Source organism: Canis lupus, chromosome 24 (assembly GCF_048164855.1).
Source record: "Canis lupus baileyi chromosome 24, mCanLup2.hap1, whole genome shotgun sequence".
Taxonomy (NCBI): domain Eukaryota; kingdom Metazoa; phylum Chordata; class Mammalia; order Carnivora; family Canidae; genus Canis; species Canis lupus.
In genome coordinates this window covers 47,129,789-47,146,277 of record NC_132861.1, presented here as the reverse complement: position 1 = coordinate 47,146,277, position 16,489 = coordinate 47,129,789, and the positions used below count along the sequence as shown (strand labels likewise).

The window sequence follows — 16,489 nt, the reverse complement described above, 5'->3', positions numbered from 1 at the left end:
CCCGAAAATAAAGCCTAAGGAAACGAAGTGAAGGGACTTGCCCGAGGCAGGTGGCCAGCAAGTGGGGGTTCTGAGGTTCAGAGATTTTCATCCTCAGCACCATCACGCTGCTTCACTACATCCCCCAGAGATCGTGCAACTGCAGACTTGGAAGGGATTCAAGAAACATCATCAGTTTCTCAAGAAGTATTTCCTTGTATTCATTTATAAATGTGAACGGCAGCTTTAGTGGACGAAGGTGGTGAAGGGCCTTACGAAATCAAGCACCAAGGAAATAAAATCCCCAGCCCCCGGGGTGACCACACACCTCTGTGGGATGGCTGAGCTGGTGGGTCCAGAAACCAAGTCAGCATCCCTCACTATCCTCTCACTGATTACCTGCCAAGAAGCGTCTGCAAAATGAGAGCGGATGGGACGGGCCCTACCTGCCACCTGCTACCCCTGTGAAACCCTGGTCTGGGAGCCAGATAGATGCAGGGCAAGCAGCAGCCCCAGCCCCAGAATCGTGGCCTGAGTGATGGGAAAAACCCTAAATAGATTGATTCTGGGGCTTGGAGGCACCACATCATTGAGAAAGCCTTTTTTTTTTTTTTTTTTTTTTGTATGAACAGAGTCCTCTTTTCTGAATGGAAGGAATGACAGAGATGGGCTAAATTCATAAAGTATCAGAACCACACTTCACCATATGTTTCAGGATTTGGGGATTCAATGAGCCTTAAGGCTGAACAGTGCTTGCCACGAAGCGGGGTGTGGAACTCATCTCGTGTTACATAAACATCCACAATTTGACTCCGGGACATTTGTACTTACAGACTGCCCTGGTTGAAAATTTCAATTTAGCATATTACATCTGTCCCCGGGGAAGGAGACCGCAGGAGAGTGCACTTGGTGATGCACAGACACAACCTAAAACAGGTAACATCCTGTTTGGTTCTCTCTCTCTCTCGCTCTCTCTCTTTTTTTTTTTTTTTTCTAACAAGTGTGAATTAGGTTAATTAAGACGGAGCCAGGTGAGCCGAGCAGGTTCTGGGAGGAAAGCGAACTGAGGATTCCAGCGGCAGGAGTGTGCAGCCGGAAGAGAAACAGCGACCTCGTGCGTCGGATTCCTTGACGAGGAGGCTGTTGGAGGCCCTGTCCTGCAGCCCTGCGCGCAGACTGCAGGAGCAGCAGCATCCGACCTGAATCCCTGCTCCCAGCCCTCAGCCCGAGGCGCCCCCCTACCATTGCCTTAACACACAGGATTGCTGGGCCAAACTGGTCCGTTCAAAAGTGACGCTTGAGAAACTTAGCCTTTAACATGGCATCGCTCTACTAGCTGAGACCAGAAAGAAACTACGGAAACTCAAAAAACAAAACCCAGTTGGCAGACCTATCTATCTAAGCCCCTTCATTAAACTCTTCAAGTAACAACAACAACAACAACAAAAAGTGATGCTTAAAAGGAAGGAGAAGAGGGATGCCAGGGTGGCTCAGTGGTTGAGCATCTGCCTTTGGCTCAGGGCATGATCTCAGGGTCCCAGGATCGAGTCCCACATGGGACTCCCCGCAGGGAGCCTGCTTTTCCCTCTGCCCTGTCTCTGCCTCTGTGTCTGTGTCTCTCATGAATAAATACATACAATTTTTTTTAAAATAATAAAACAATAAATAAAAGCAAAGAGAAGAAACATTTGTCCAAAGCTATATGCCTGCATCATCACCCACCTCCATCAAACATCATCCATTAGAAATGTAGACAGAACAGGGGTCAGCCAGAACCTGTGGGCATCACCTCCTCCCGGCAGGCCCGGGGAATGACTGGGAAGTGCATTACCTTACCCAGGCACCTCTGCAGCCCACTTCCCTCCCCAAGGTTCCTGCCCACCTGCCCATCATTCCTTCTACTCTGTGTCCCTGATATATGCAACACCTCACACTCCTGGGCAACACCTCACACTGCTGGGCAATACTTCACACGGCACCTGCCCAGGGTCCTTCTCCAAACAAAATGCACGTGTCCTGAGACTCCTTCAAATAAATGACTTAATAGTTAAATGCACATACAACATTGTATGGAGATGTTTGTGACCCAAGGACTTCAAATTTCAATATTTCGAGTCCTCTAGGCCAACCCCCCAGTAAATATAAGATTCATCATGCAGCGCTGTTCTTTCCTTGGAAGCTCCTAGAAATGACCCTGCTGAGCCTCTGTAACTGGCTCCATAAGGACAAGCTCCATGAGGACAAAGATATCTGTGTGTTTTGTTCATTGCTGTATCCTCAATGTCTAGAACAGTGCCTGGCACCTAGTAGGTGCTCAGTAAATACTTATCAAAAGGAAGAATGTGTGAATGAAGTGTTTGGCTTATGCCAAGACATATCTTCCCACCCCATCCCTTCATGCCAAACCCTGTCCTCTACAGCAACTCAGAATAAGCCCTGTCTCTTGTCTTCCTGAAGAAGGCCCCATGCCTTCTTTAGATGCCTGGAGGAACCAAGCAATGTCTGGACTTTCACAGCAGCTTCTGTGCCTAAATGCTGTGAAGGAGGCAGGGTCAGGCCTGAGACTCGTGGAAAAATAACTGGGAGCATGAATGAGGAGTGGGAAAAGCAAGAAAAGAACTTTTTACTTTTTAGCAACCATTCCAAGAAGCAGCTACCAACAGCACCCTCCGCTCCCAAAGACACCTCCAAGCCCCTTCAGGCCGGCTTCCAGCATCTCCCTCGCTCTGGCCTCACAAGCCACCATCGTGGCTCCCTGCCTGCTCCCGGTCACAGTACAGCTCTGGGCCTGAATGAGGAAGACCCTGGCTCATCAGCTCATTTCTTAAAACACATACACACCTGCCAGAAATGGGCCGACGCCATCCCTGTGCTAACCGCTAGAGGTCAAATACGAATAAGAAACAAACATCTGCATTGGGCCATTTCCACGCCACTCGCTTCTGGGCAACAGCAGCATATGCAGGAGGAGCTAGGGAAACGCAAAGGACCTCGCAGCAGAGCTGGTGCTGGTTGAGACCCACAGGCTACCACGGAGGGCACCGGGGCTTCCTGCCCCCAATAATCTTGTACAGTAGGGAAGATGCCCATTTAGGGATGAAGAATCAAATGATCAAAGAAATTAAGTAATTTATTACCATACTGTCTATTTCCAATTTCTGTTGACTTTTTGTGCTCACCCCTATTCTCTCTCTCTCTCTCTCCCTCTCTCTCTCTTTCTCTTTCTCTCTCTCTCCCTGCTTACTTTGGGCTCATGACCTCTTTCCTCACTGGGCTGTGAATTCACTATCATGCCATCTACTCAGTGACTGTATTTAAGGTGTTGGGATGGTCACCTGATGTGAAGAAACCAGAACCATGAAGTATGTTGCCCAAGTCTTCACACAACCCGTACCTTTCCTGGCACCCTACACTGCTCCCCCAAATACATGCCAAAGCCCACAGAGCTCCAGTTCACACGTGGGACTCAAGCCACCAGGGGCCCCTTGGAGTCCTGCATGACCTCCTGGGTGGGCCCTCCAGCTCCACCTGCTTCCATAGGCCTCACTACAGGGTGGACACTGAAGGAGCCCCCACCTTCCCAGTCCATGGAGTCCAGTGCGACAAAGCCTTCCAGCCTCACCTTTTGCCCTCTTCTGCAATAGCTACACTGGGGATGCCACCTTTTGCTCCTTGATGTGCCTTTGAAAGGCAGTCAACTACACCTGGCAGTGGAGAACAAGGAGGAAGGCAGGACCCCAGAACCCAGTCACACCAGATTAGGACAAGGGAACATGTGTGCCCTCGTGCAGAGCCAGCTCCAACAATGGTGTTCAAGAGATTCCCAGTGAAAAGGGTGCTGTCCCCTCATTTCCTCACATTGACATGTGCCCATTTCTGCTTTAAATGTTGAATCTCTTCCATCTCTGCTTCTCTCCAGCAGGATATTTTCACCCCCTCGCTACTGACACACAGTAAGTCAAAGGAGAACTAGCAAAAGATGACAGCCAGGAGAAAGAGCCCATATGGGAGGGTTATGGGGTGGACTGAATCCCCCAAATTCATACATTGAAGTCCCAGCCCCCATGTGCCTAGATGGAACTGCAACCTCTCAAGTCAGTACGTGGGGTCCATCTGAGGCTGACGTGAGGTCACAGCATCCTCCGCACATGCACAGGGCCGTCCTGGAGGATAGTGGCTGGTAGATGGAAAGCCTGTATCTGTCCTTGCTCAGCACTGACTTGGGTCATTTGTCCTGTTCTTCCTTCATCTCTACCCCATCTCTATCCCCCACATGCACCTACTCAGCAGGGAAAGGCAGGTGCAAGCACTGGTGCCAGGACTCCTCCCTACCCTCCCACTCACAGTACATGTTGATTATCGATCAAGACACCCTTCTGCTGAGAACAGAAAAATTCTCAGAATCATCCTCAACCCAGGGCCCCTGGAAGCCACAAAAAAAAGTCTATCAGACTTGGCATGATAGTTGAAACCGATTTAGGATTCCTACACTAGTCAGCAACTCTGCGAGGTCAGGACCAGCATGCTGTGTCCCTCCAAATCTCTCATAGCACCTGTCATAGTGTCGTGAAAACATCAATATGTAAACCATTCTTATTGAAATGGGTAAAATGTTGGGTTTTGGCTCAAAAGGGACAAGAGAAGTGATAGGAACAGCGGTGTCCAAATAATCACTAAGTCTGAATAGATTTTCTGGGATGACTTTTCATAATGGTTTAGGGACAGCATCCCCCTTCACCACCAACATTTATCCATTGAACAATTACTAACTGAGCACCTGTTACGTGCCAGGCCTGGCCTAAAGTTTTGGGTTCAGTGGTGGGGAGAGGCTGCCAAAAAATGCAGATCCCATAGCAATTGCAGAAAAGCACCATGAATAATTCACATCATGCACTCCATGAAATCCACAGAGACTTTCCAACACTGTGACTCTGACACACTGGGCATTAAGATGCTCTTAGCTTAAAAGTACCCCCCCCCCAACTTCTCTGCCTCCCCTGGTGACAGTAATGGCAGGAATGGGTTTACAGTCCAAGGTCAATCTTCCCTTTGAACACATTCCCAATTCTGAGTAATTCATTTCCATCAATTAACATTAATCAGCAAGGAGCAAGCTTGGTGCTAAGAAACCTCACTGCAGTGCTATGATGTCGAAAACGCATCCTTCAGAAAAAAAAATATGATTTGGGAGCTTCAGAAGCAACTTCAGCTCCTCGTTGGCTCTAGGCAGATGCCACCTGCCAAGGAAAGAGGAAGTGCCTCACGTGGGGACCATCCTACCTGTCTCACTTCATCACAGAACAGGACAAAGACCAGTGCGTAGAGGACCAGCTCGGGGGAGTGTGGCACTGAGTGAAAATCCATGAGCAGCACGTAGGCAAAGAGCAGGAGGAAGGCGATGTAGAAGACCACGTTCCAGGCGAAGACCACAAAGGGGGAGGTGAAGAACGCCACGTAGTACCACAGGATCTTCTTGTGCTTGTCGATGGGCTTCTTCCTGGACCGAGAGGTGAGAGCACCGTCACTCCCTTCTGGAGCATCACTGCTTGTGGAGGCTGCGGCCTTCCTCCTGACCACAGATGAAGCCAGGCCCAAGGCGGCGGTGGGGAGCGGGGACAGGGGAACCAGAACCGCCTTCTAGGACCGACCCAATAAAAACTCAGCCCCTGGCCTTGCAGGATCAATACATCCGACCTCTGCCTTGGGTATTGAAGATACACTATTATCTATTTGAAATCAAACCCAAGAAGATCCCCAGCTGTGTAGGCACTACCTTGATCATCATAAATCCCGGGCTTTATAACCCTCTACACAGAGCACACGTGCATGCGCGCACACATACACACACACACACAGAGTCACTCACATGATCATGTGATTCGTGTTCATACCTAAAGGATACAAAGCCACAGCCCACCAAGGGTATAATAAACAAACACAGGATAATCTTCCAGTTCTTGGTGTCTCGGGAAATCTCTCCATACCATTGCTTGGAAAGAAAATTCTACAGGGAGAGAGAGACAAAGGACACGGGTCCTTATTAATGCAATGAAATGCAGGAAGGGATGCAACCTCTCTTCCCAGCCCTCCCACCCCCTCAAAATAAATAACCCCCCAAATTAAGGTCCTATCCTTTAATATTAGTTACCTGGACTCTGAGGGGCTCTGACAAAGCCATTCATAAGTCTGTTTGATTTTCAATCCTTTCCTAAGTTGGGTTCTGTGAACTTTAAAATAGAGGTGGTGTGAGTCCAAATTCCCTAAAGCTATGAATTTTAACCACCTCTAATTCTTCTTATGTAAGTTTGAACAAGTGTCTCTCTAGCTCCTTCCTCCTGTTCGATTGCAAATTCACGCACCCGTCCAGCGCGACCCGCAGGACCACCAGGATTCATTGCTGGAGGCAGACAGGTGACAGAAACGGGGTGACGGCTGGCGTCCAACATCAATTGGAGCTGAAATGCGTGAAAAAGCTCTTCCAAGCCCTGAGAGGGGGACTGAAGCCTCCCACGAAGGTGGGAATTAGAAAACCCAGGTTGCCTCTGAGAGCCGCACTTCATGTCAACACGAACGGGTGAGCATAGACTGGTCCACATCAAAGGAGGACACAGCTCCCAGTAACGGCCCTGTTAGTCGGAAGGGGACTGGCTGGATGGAGAGCGAGGACTGGCGTGCCCACCAGACCTTCCACCTCGCAGAAGCCACTTCTCCCGGGAAGCCTGCCAGGCTCTGCGAAGGTGTATGCTTGGCCCACGAGAGGCAGCCCCCACAAAGGACAAACTGCACGTGGTGGGTAAATGCAGCTTGCTTGCCACACCAGGGTGGGTTCCATGCGGTCCCCAGAAGTCCCCACGGGGTGGAGCCCCATTGAGCACAGTGGTAACTTGCTTCTTAGCACAACCGTGTCTACTTCCTTCCCTGGCCCCTGGCCCCAGCACCTGCATGCCCTTCCCAGGCTCACCTCCGGAACACACCACCTGCATTTAAATCCTTGCTTTCTAATTTTTCCCACTCAGTTCGCCTCCTTTCCCTTATAATCCCTTTCACTATTTCTTATAGTCCACCTATGAGTGAGACCATATGATGGTTGTCCTCCAATTAACTTATTTTACAGAGGGAGACAAACCATGAGAGACTCCTAACTCTGGGAAACACGCAAAGGGTTGCAGAAGGGGAGGTGGGTGGGGACATGGGGTAACTGGGTGACGGGCACTGAGAAGGGCACTGGATGGGGTGAGCACTGGGTGTCATACTATATGTTATGTTAGCAAATTGAATTTAAATTTTAAAAAATGTAAAAATGGGGATGCCTGGGTGGCTCAGTGGTTGAGCATCTGCCTTTGGCTCAGGTCGTGATCCCGGGGTCCTGAGATCGAGTCCCATATCAGGCTTCCCACAGGGAGCTTGCTTCTCCCTCTGCCCATCTCTCTCTCTCTCTCTCTCTCTCTCTCTCAGTCTCTCTGTCTCTGTCTCTGTCTCTCATGGACGAATAAATAAAATCTTTTTTAAAAATGTAAAAATAATAAATAAATAAATAAATAAATAAATAAATAAATAAATAAAATCCTTGCTTTGAGGCCTGCTTCTCAGGGAGCCAACAAAGAAGGTAACATCCAGCCCTCCTCACGCTTACAATCCTGCCGAGGTGACGAGCACTTTGAGTGGCATCACTAGGCCCCCAATCATAGAAAGTTCTCCCCTAGCTCAGGTTCCACGGCCACCAGCAAGAGCTGACCCCAGGCAGCAGCCGGCACACAGGAAGCCAACTCCCTGGTCCTGCGTGTCTGGCAGGGAGAGTTCTCATGCATATTAATGAATTGGCATCAGCCTGAAAACCCTTGGGACCCGTACATTTGGGCAAGAACAAGAGTCAGCCTCCCCCAGGCCCTAAGCTCTGTGGCACCAGCAAGATGAGGCTCAGGGCCAGAGGAGGTATGAGCAGAGTGGGGTCTGTTTTGGCCTCCAGCTCAGCCTCTCAGGCACCCCTGACCCCAATGCCAGCCTCACTCCAGTGCATTATGGTGCAGAGGCTAAAACAGCAAAAGCAAGACTCTTTCTTTGTGTGTCCCTTCTCACTGATGACTGTTGCCGTGTAGCCTAATATAGCTGTGATAGCGAATGGATATTTTTTTTTCCACAAACGCTTTGCTAATTTTGCTAAAATATTGGCTGCCTGGTGTAAGGGAAAGCCCACAAGATGGCCAATCGACGTGGAATCAAATCTTGGCTCTCAATTCCTAGCAGTGCAACCTGAAGATTGTTCCAGAACCTATCTGAGCAGCTAAGTCCTTATCAGTAAAACGGGATGACCTCCTCCTCCACATGCGCTGTGAGGATGAAATGTGATCGCCCACATCGTGGGTGTGACAGATAAGTGTCAGTCCCCCGACCTCTCCCTACCCCCCAACTCTGCACCCAGACCCCTCCAACTGGGATTACGAGTAGAAAAATCTCCCCTCTGCAAGCTAAGACACCGAATGCAAACTGCCATTAGTTTAACTCAGTGCAGAGAACCTCTGGGCTGGCTTTACCCATTTCATACCCATTTCCTCTACTGCTGTCAGTGCCCACAGTAATGACAACGACACGCTCTGGAGTCCAGGGCTGGCGTCTCTCACATGCCATCCCACGAACCCCTCCTTTACAGACGAGGGAACTAAGGCTGTCTTGCGTGCCTTGGCCCATCACCACACACAGTTAGGGCTACAGTGCACTGAGACCCACAGCTGGGATCCAGAGACCCAGCCCATAATTACGGTGCAGTACTGGGTGCTTTGTGGAAACTCCAAGAATCTTCTTTCTCCTGCACCTGCTCTTGACACAGGGGTCTCTAACAACGCCCATGTGCTGCCATCTCCTGGACTGTCCCTCAATTTTCCCTGCTAGGGCTTTTCTATCAGAGGAGAAGGCTTGCTTTGAATGCTCTCTCGTTCCGTGCCGCGAACAGCATCTGATGGGCAAGGCCCATTTCTGCACGTGACGTTGGGTGAGTCCACGCTGCGCACCTGGACCCCGGGCTGGGCGATGAAGTGCTGGTCCGTGGCCTCCACCGCCAGCTCCAAGCAGTTGCTCCCGCCCCAGGCTTCGCAGGAGTACACCAGCAGCTGCTCGGCCAGGTCCTCGTCGCTGCTGTAGCACTCCGTGAACAGCTCTGCGGTGACATTATCATCAGAGGGAGGGAAGCCAGGGGAGGCAGGGGGGGCAAATACACAAAACTGGCCTGCCCCGCCCCCCTCAACCAAGCCCTGACTTCGGGAAAAGCCTGGTTTCTAAGAGGCATAGAGACCGCCAGCACCCTGTAACCCTTCGCTGAACAAAGGGGCTCTGGAGGCACACCACGCCCAACACAGCTCCTGATGGTAGCAGGTGTCCATAAAGGCCCACTGAATTGAGCTGCATGGGACCCTGGGAGCCCCCCTCTTTGGTGGGGCTCAACCCTGGGGAGGCATGCAGACCCTCTGCTTCCTCTCTCAGAGCAGCTCCACCTCTATTCATTTATATTCTCTGTGTTCCTGGAGGGGGACTCTTTGCCAATAAGGCACCACGCAAAAAAAAAAAAAAAAAAATGTAAGAGACACCGACCTATGGCATTAAAGATGTGCTTACATCCTGAGACCTAATGATAGAAATTGGAGTATAAAGCCTCACAGGAAATTTTTTAAAAGTCAAAATACTGGGATCAATTTTTGAAGTCAATCAGAAATTAATAAAATATCTTTGAAACTTTAATATGGTAAAAGAAATCATTGGATGCCCGTTTTGCCAATGCAGAGAAGCCAACCGCATGAGCATTGTTTTTATTACGTAAGACGATAATGGACCAGCGTGCGTGCATTTTGCAACGTGCCCCGTTGCAAACCGAAAACTCTCCCAAGCAAAATAAAAAGGAAAAACTGGAGCAGGCCCAAACTCTCTGTTGTTGGGAGGCAATTGCTCTGGGTTTCTCATGCTCCTGCACGGTCCAGACCTTTTGAGCAAAAAGCACCGACAAGCTTTGTTCAAGGATGACTGAACAGCAAACAGAAGACAGACATTCCAGAAGGGTAATGCTTAGCAATGCCTCTCCCCCATTGCATTCCAGGTAACGAGCAACCGCACTCCGAAGGGGGCATGGGCAGGTCATCTGCAGCCCCTATAGATGCCCCTAATCTCCTAAACTTTGGGGGAGCTGCAGGGGCAGGAACAGCTGCTCTTAGTTATGTCACTCCAAGGGAATGAAGGCACGGGGAACCAACCCAAGATGCTGCTCTGGCTGCTGCTTCGGTCATCAGTAATAAGCCATCCATGTCCCTGACCCAGGGACTCGGGGCCTTCTCTATATGAAAAGGACAGGCTAACTTGATAACTTGCAAGTCAGGTAAAAATCTCAGATCTGTCGCAGTTTCTCAATAGCATCCAAAAACCCTCTTCCCCTGCCCCCAGACCGTGGTACAGAGTTTCTTAGACTAGCCTGGGGATGGCCCTGGCAGTTACAGGATGAGACAGCCTACATTTTCCTGCATCCATTCTGGAAAACATCAGTAAGGGCCAGGGCCAACGGGCCTGTGGCTTCTGCTACAGCATACACACGTCTGAACATGCAGTCTGCAACCCCTAAATCAGGCCAGAAAGGGGAGCCTGGACATGCCACCGATCTCTGCCACCTGGCCTGTGATTGCCACAGGCTCGTGTGCACCCACCGTGCTGTCCCATTCCTGGAGACTCACCAACTGCACGGGTCTCATACTCATTTGCCAGCTCCTCGGACTCCCCTGCAGCATTGATGTCATTCTTCACCTTGGCCAGAGTCTTCAGAAGCTTGCTGGCTCCCAGGGCTGCCAACGTGCAGCCCCTGGTCTTTTAGAGGGGTGGATAATGTCCATTAATTCATAATCCTTTGGAGTGGTCAAGTGAACATTAATGTCAGACAAGGACAAATTCATGGCAAAGGCAGGAAGTGATAAAATCTGAATCGTTCTTAACGATACAGAGTGAAACTTTGCAATGTACACTGAACAGTCTTAACTCTGAAGATGCTCACAGTCTTTAATGTGAAATTAGCATATAAAAAGAAAATATCAAGACAAATGCCACAAGAAACTGACTGCGTGAGGCCTGACTGCCCAGCACCATACTGCAGCAGCTCAAAGAGGAGAAGCGTGGATAGGACACGGGAGAGCTGAAAATGTAGGCAATAAGACTGTGTGGATGGACTCTATACTCAATATCCAACTTTACGTTCTAAAAATGGAGAAGGTAGCTTCTCCACAACTGAACATAAACTGTTACGTGCTAAATCACGAGGAAAAATCTCAGTAAGTTCCCCAAAGCAGAATTTATATATAAATCCTGCTTCCTACCTCTAATGCAATAAAGCTAGACATTATTTTTTTTTTAGACATTATTTTTTTTTAATTAAACTTAAAAACTGCATCCACTCGGAAAACAATCCCACACCTACACACACCTGAGAAGCAAGTGCCTTCAGGGTTGCCCACCAAGTGCAGCTTTGATAGCTTCTAGGTAGCTAGGTAGCTTCTAGGGGCCTTCTAGGGGCCTCCCCTCCCAATCACACCTCTGCTGACATGGAAACAGAGGCACAACCATATTCACCTGACATGAGACATTCCATTTCATTGATGATGTCTTAGATCAGGCATGTGAGTTTTGAGGTCACAAAAAAACACAAGAAAGCATGTATTTTGGGTAAATCTGGCATAGGCCTAGACACCGACCTGCTCCCAAATGACCTTGGACAGTTCCTTCTTGTTCTGAAGAATGGCCCAGATGAAGAGTGCTTGCAGCGGGTGCCGAGTGATAGGAGACACATCCTGGGAGGAGTTAGAGCGTGTGGTCAGCATGTGAATGGAACATTCCTTTAGTAGATGCACTGGCATAAGAGCAAAATGGTATCAGGATGCCCCAGGGGAGCATCCCATGTGTAGAGGGCTCTGTTACCTACAGCAACAACTTGCTGATAACACACCATTTTCATTGGTTCCTTCTTTTCCAAAACCTCTGTTAGTACCTCTGTTAGTATATGAATCCATTCCAGCAGCACAGTGATGTGATTTTCATCACTGCAACTCACCAGGTAGGATTATTTGACACAAAATCACTCACCTGTCATAAAAGATGATATATGACTAGATAGGAAGGAGCAAAGGATAGCAACATGTGCCAACAGCAGTTTAAGAACTAAACAATTTCTAGCAGGTTAAAGAATTCCTCTCATCACATAAATCTGTTTCTCTTCTAGAAAAGTCACTCAAGCTCAATTCTAACTTTCCTATAGTTTAAGTTCAATTATTACAACCTGAAACCTTGCTTCTTTCTTGGGACCATTATTCAAACTTTCAATTCCTAATTCACTTGCCAACTCCTATTCAGAATTCCCTGTCTTCCAATGGAAGTTTTTCAGATAGGAAACAATGAAACACCTCTATTCCTTTTAAACTTCCATATGGGTTTTACCAGGATCCAAAATGCTTCGGGCAGAATTATGGATACTGCAAAGAGCTTTAACATAAATAGCATCAAATAGAAGCTCGTTAAACACTTCCAATTCCTTCAAATACCTAGCTCATTTAGATTTTTGCAATGCACACCCATACACCTTTAGATTTTTTTGCAATGCACACACATACACCTATTAAAATCCTAGAATTACAGGAGATAATGACCTCGTTTGAGTTTTCACAGGAGCAACCAAGAATTTGAGACAAGTAGTCAATTTGAGGGGTGACCCCAGCGAAACCCACAGGGAGAGTGAGGAAATAAGATCGGAAAAGAAAGAACCAATGAAAATGGTGTGTTATTAACAAGTTGTTGCTGTAGGTAACTGGAGATTTACTACCACTAGGGAATTCTGGGAACCAGTGTAGAATACATGCCTCAGCATTAGCTCCTCCAAGTGGGGAGGGAGCTGGGGTATTTATACACCAACTGCTGGCAGTCACAGGGCTATAACCAGAGCAAACCTTCAGCAAAGAGCTGCAGCTGTGGGCTCGCAAACTGGGCCTGCGTGTGGTTGAAACACGAAGGCCTGAGAGAATTCAGGTGGTACCTCTACAGCAGCCTCCTGCATGGGAACCTGGATTATCCATTTGGAAATAGTCACTGCCCCTTTTATCTGCAAAGGGAAACTTGGCAGTCCTTTACCCAGGCTATTGATCACACCTGAAAGGCTGAGACATGAACAGGGAGCCATTCATTTGTCCCTCTTCCTTGTTAGATGCCTTCAGAAAGTGTGTGTGCCCCCAAGGAGCTTTGCAATTAAGAAAAATTGTGACAATAATTTGAAGTATAGCACAGAGCTTAGAGCAAGATGTCAGACAACTCACCCAGCAGACTCATTATCTTACTGTATCTCATTACGCCACAGTAAAGGCAGTCGCAAAAATGAACGATGCCAACATGCTAGCTACTTTATCGCATTTAGAGAAGAAGTGGGAACGATGGAAGTCAAGATATTTTTTTTGCAGGAAGACTCAAAAGCAGACCACCGCACCGCCCCAGTACATACGTGAAGTTCTACATCTATGTCATCCCTGCTATTTCTGTCTTCCTTTCGGAAGCCTCTCCGGAAGTTGGCCACCAGTTTCCAGACGAATGTGAGGAGGGCATCGTTATAGGAATTCTTGGCAATCTGCAGGTTCCGGTAGACAAGGGTGCTGAAGTGGTTGGAGAAGAGTTCAGTGAGGACGTCATTGGTGAGAAACTTGCGCAGGTTCAACCCATTCTCCAGGAAGAGGCGGACAAACTTGGGTCTGTCCTTTATGAGAGCTGTAAACATGACCTCTTGCAGATCAGCAGACTATGGAGAAAGCAGAGAGGGGACTCAGACCCCACAGCCAACAAAAGAAACACAACATGTTTTCTTTCTCCTTTACGTCATATTCCCAGCCACAAAGTAAGAGTGACCTCAACATCTCTTTTAATCCTGTTTTGGGAATAAATTTAGTCTTTTCAGCTCTAATGCCACTTTAGATCATAGTTCAAACAGACAGGGAGGTGGCAAGGTGGAAACTTTGAAGGCAGCCAGGTGTGGGCTTGGAGGTGACCTGGCCTCTTGCTATCGCAGAAGAGAGATAATTACATGGGGACGACATCGGTCAGGAATTTATCCCGGCGCCCAGCATGCCAGAAGCACCCAGGGGCAGTGTGGCTCGCACCATCTCTCTGAAGTCTACAGTAGACGCTGTGAACCGACCACCGGCCTGTCTTCACTCCACACCCTGGAAGCTGCCCTTCGAGCCACACACCACCAGGCAAAGGGCCCGTCGTGTTACATCGCAGGAAGTCACTGGGACACTTGACAATGACACCCGGGTCTTATTTATCTTTACCTCCACTTTCTGGGCTTCCTGATAAACCTGTCCCATAGGAGCTTACTGAGAATCTTATTAAAGATGATTAATGTTTACCTCAGACACAAACCAGTGGGCATCAGGCCACATCAGCTTTCAGCTGTGTTCCGCTTGTCCTCCAGAACATTGTTCACAGCTCCGTACAGTTGCCAACATTACCACTTAGAGGGTTCATAAACATCTACACATTTCCAGCATTAAAATCCAGATTTAGAAGGGGAAACCAGAAACTGACAACACAGAGAATCACCAGCTGGAGTCAAGGGACCGAGAATCTCTAGTCCCCAAAGCCCCCGCCCTGCCCCAACTCCTCATTCTGTCCACACGGCCCACTTCACTCACAATGTGTGCCTGACCCCCGCTTCTGGTGAATATCCTCTGCCAAGGGCAGCATTAACTGTTTCTGCTTCTGCCTCATGCCGGACTCCTGGGGATCACACATTGCCTAGAGAGGGACCTGGCAAGTGTCCCGTAGGTCTCCAAGCTGTGGCTCTACCCTCCTAAATCATCTGCCTTTCCTTGTTCACACACTTGATAGGGCGATGGTCCCCACACTTCGATCAGGGTCATCAGGGGGGCTTATTAAAATACAGGTTGCCAGAGACCATCTTAGAATTTCTGCTTTAGCAGGTTGAGGTAAGGTCTGACAATTTGTGCTGCTAACAAGCTCCCAGGTTACGCCCATGCTGCCACCGGTCTGAGGACCACACTTTGAGAACCGCTGGCATACAGAGAAAGAGAAAACTTTGCAGTCCGACACATCTTTGTTTCCAAATCCTCATTCTACCATTACCTACATGTGTGACCTAGAACAAGGCTGTGTCTCCCAGCCTCAGTTTGCTCTTCTGTAAAATAGGTGCTTGCCGGGTGAAATGAGCTAACGCAGGCCAAGTTCTTTTCAGAGATTTGAGGTCAGAGAAGGCCCTCAAAACAATATCAGTAACTCCCGATCCTGTGGTACCTTGGAACCCTGGATTATTAACTGGAAAAACGAGACCATCCCTGCTGTGGATTGGTGTGGATGCCAAATAAACTAACACCGTGGAACTGCTTTGTGCAGTATAAAAGGTGACACAGATATTGTCATCATTCCAAAAGCTTTTACTTATTTTGAAAGGCACACTTATACAGGGTTCGATACGTGCCAATGTTCTAAGTGCTTCAGAAACACCATCTGATTTAGCCATCATCACAATCCAATGAGGTAGGTACCGCTCTGATTCTATGATCATCACCTACATTGTCAGGTGAGCCTGGTGTGCAGGTAGATGTTTAACAACCACATCTCTGAAAGAAAATAATAAGCTCTGATTCATGGTACTTGCCAGTGCCTGTGGTGCAAAGGCTCCCACTGTGCCCAATTTTCAGCCACCAGTGTGACCTCACTGAAGGCTGAATTGGGAGCAAATGTGGAGAAGCACTCCCACTGCCTAGTATTTCCAGCATGAAGATGCAACAGGCCAAAACAACTTCCAGAGCACCGATAGTAGCAAATGTGGTAAAACAATTAGAAAGTGATGAGTTTTGATTATTTATTGCCTTTATTTTTAATAAAAAAATTTAATGGGTGGCTCAGCGGTTTAGCGCCTGCCTTTGGCCTAGGGCGTGATCCTGGAGTCCAGGGATCGAGTCCCACATCAGGCTCCCTGCATGAAGCCTGCTTCTATTTCTGCCATTCTCTCTCTCTCTCTCCCTCTCTCATAAATAAATAAAATATTTTTAAAAATTTAATTCTGAAGGTATATAATTTAATTCCTAATAACAACTGTATTAACGACAGACTTGCAAAATGTCTGAAATCTTAGCAGTCAACCTTTGCAAGCCAGCATGAGCTGACTCCAACACACCACCTATGGAGAAACTGAGGCACAGAGCAGTTAAGTGACTCGTGGAGGCTAAGTCATGCAGATGGGCTGGCTCTAGAGTCCATTCTCTTAACCGTTATGCCTTTCACCCTGAACTATCTTTAGCAGAGTTAATAAAATTAAATGTACCATTCAATATATGCCTAAGTTTATGTTTATTTTCACCATCTGACCTTACTTAAATAGAACATTTCGCACACAGGGATTAATTTATGAATCAATTAACTAGATCTCCTTATAATTCTACCTACTTTCAACTTCCTAAAGCCTTGCAGTGTGCAATAGGGTTCACCCTAC

At 48.1% G+C, this 16,489-nt stretch overlaps 1 protein-coding gene across 2 annotated transcripts in view; it reads right to left on the bottom strand.

Moving 5' to 3' along the window:
• The window catches only part of TRPM8 (transient receptor potential cation channel subfamily M member 8), a 94,907-nt gene that overhangs the window by 30,838 nt on the left and 47,580 nt on the right, over nt 1-16,489 (bottom strand). For both annotated transcript variants that reach the window (XR_012016769.1, XM_072796769.1), the window contains exons 12-17: nt 13,484-13,774; nt 11,694-11,789; nt 10,686-10,815; nt 8,985-9,130; nt 5,871-5,983; nt 5,260-5,476 (exon numbers count right to left, since the gene is read on the bottom strand). Coding sequence is in view for 1 of the 2 variants with exons in the window: in XM_072796769.1 (XP_072652870.1) it covers nt 5,260-5,476; nt 5,871-5,983; nt 8,985-9,130; nt 10,686-10,815; nt 11,694-11,789; nt 13,484-13,774 (993 nt within the window). In the remaining variant the exon portion in view is untranslated. The remainder of the gene's footprint in view (nt 1-5,259; nt 5,477-5,870; nt 5,984-8,984; nt 9,131-10,685; nt 10,816-11,693; nt 11,790-13,483; nt 13,775-16,489) is intronic.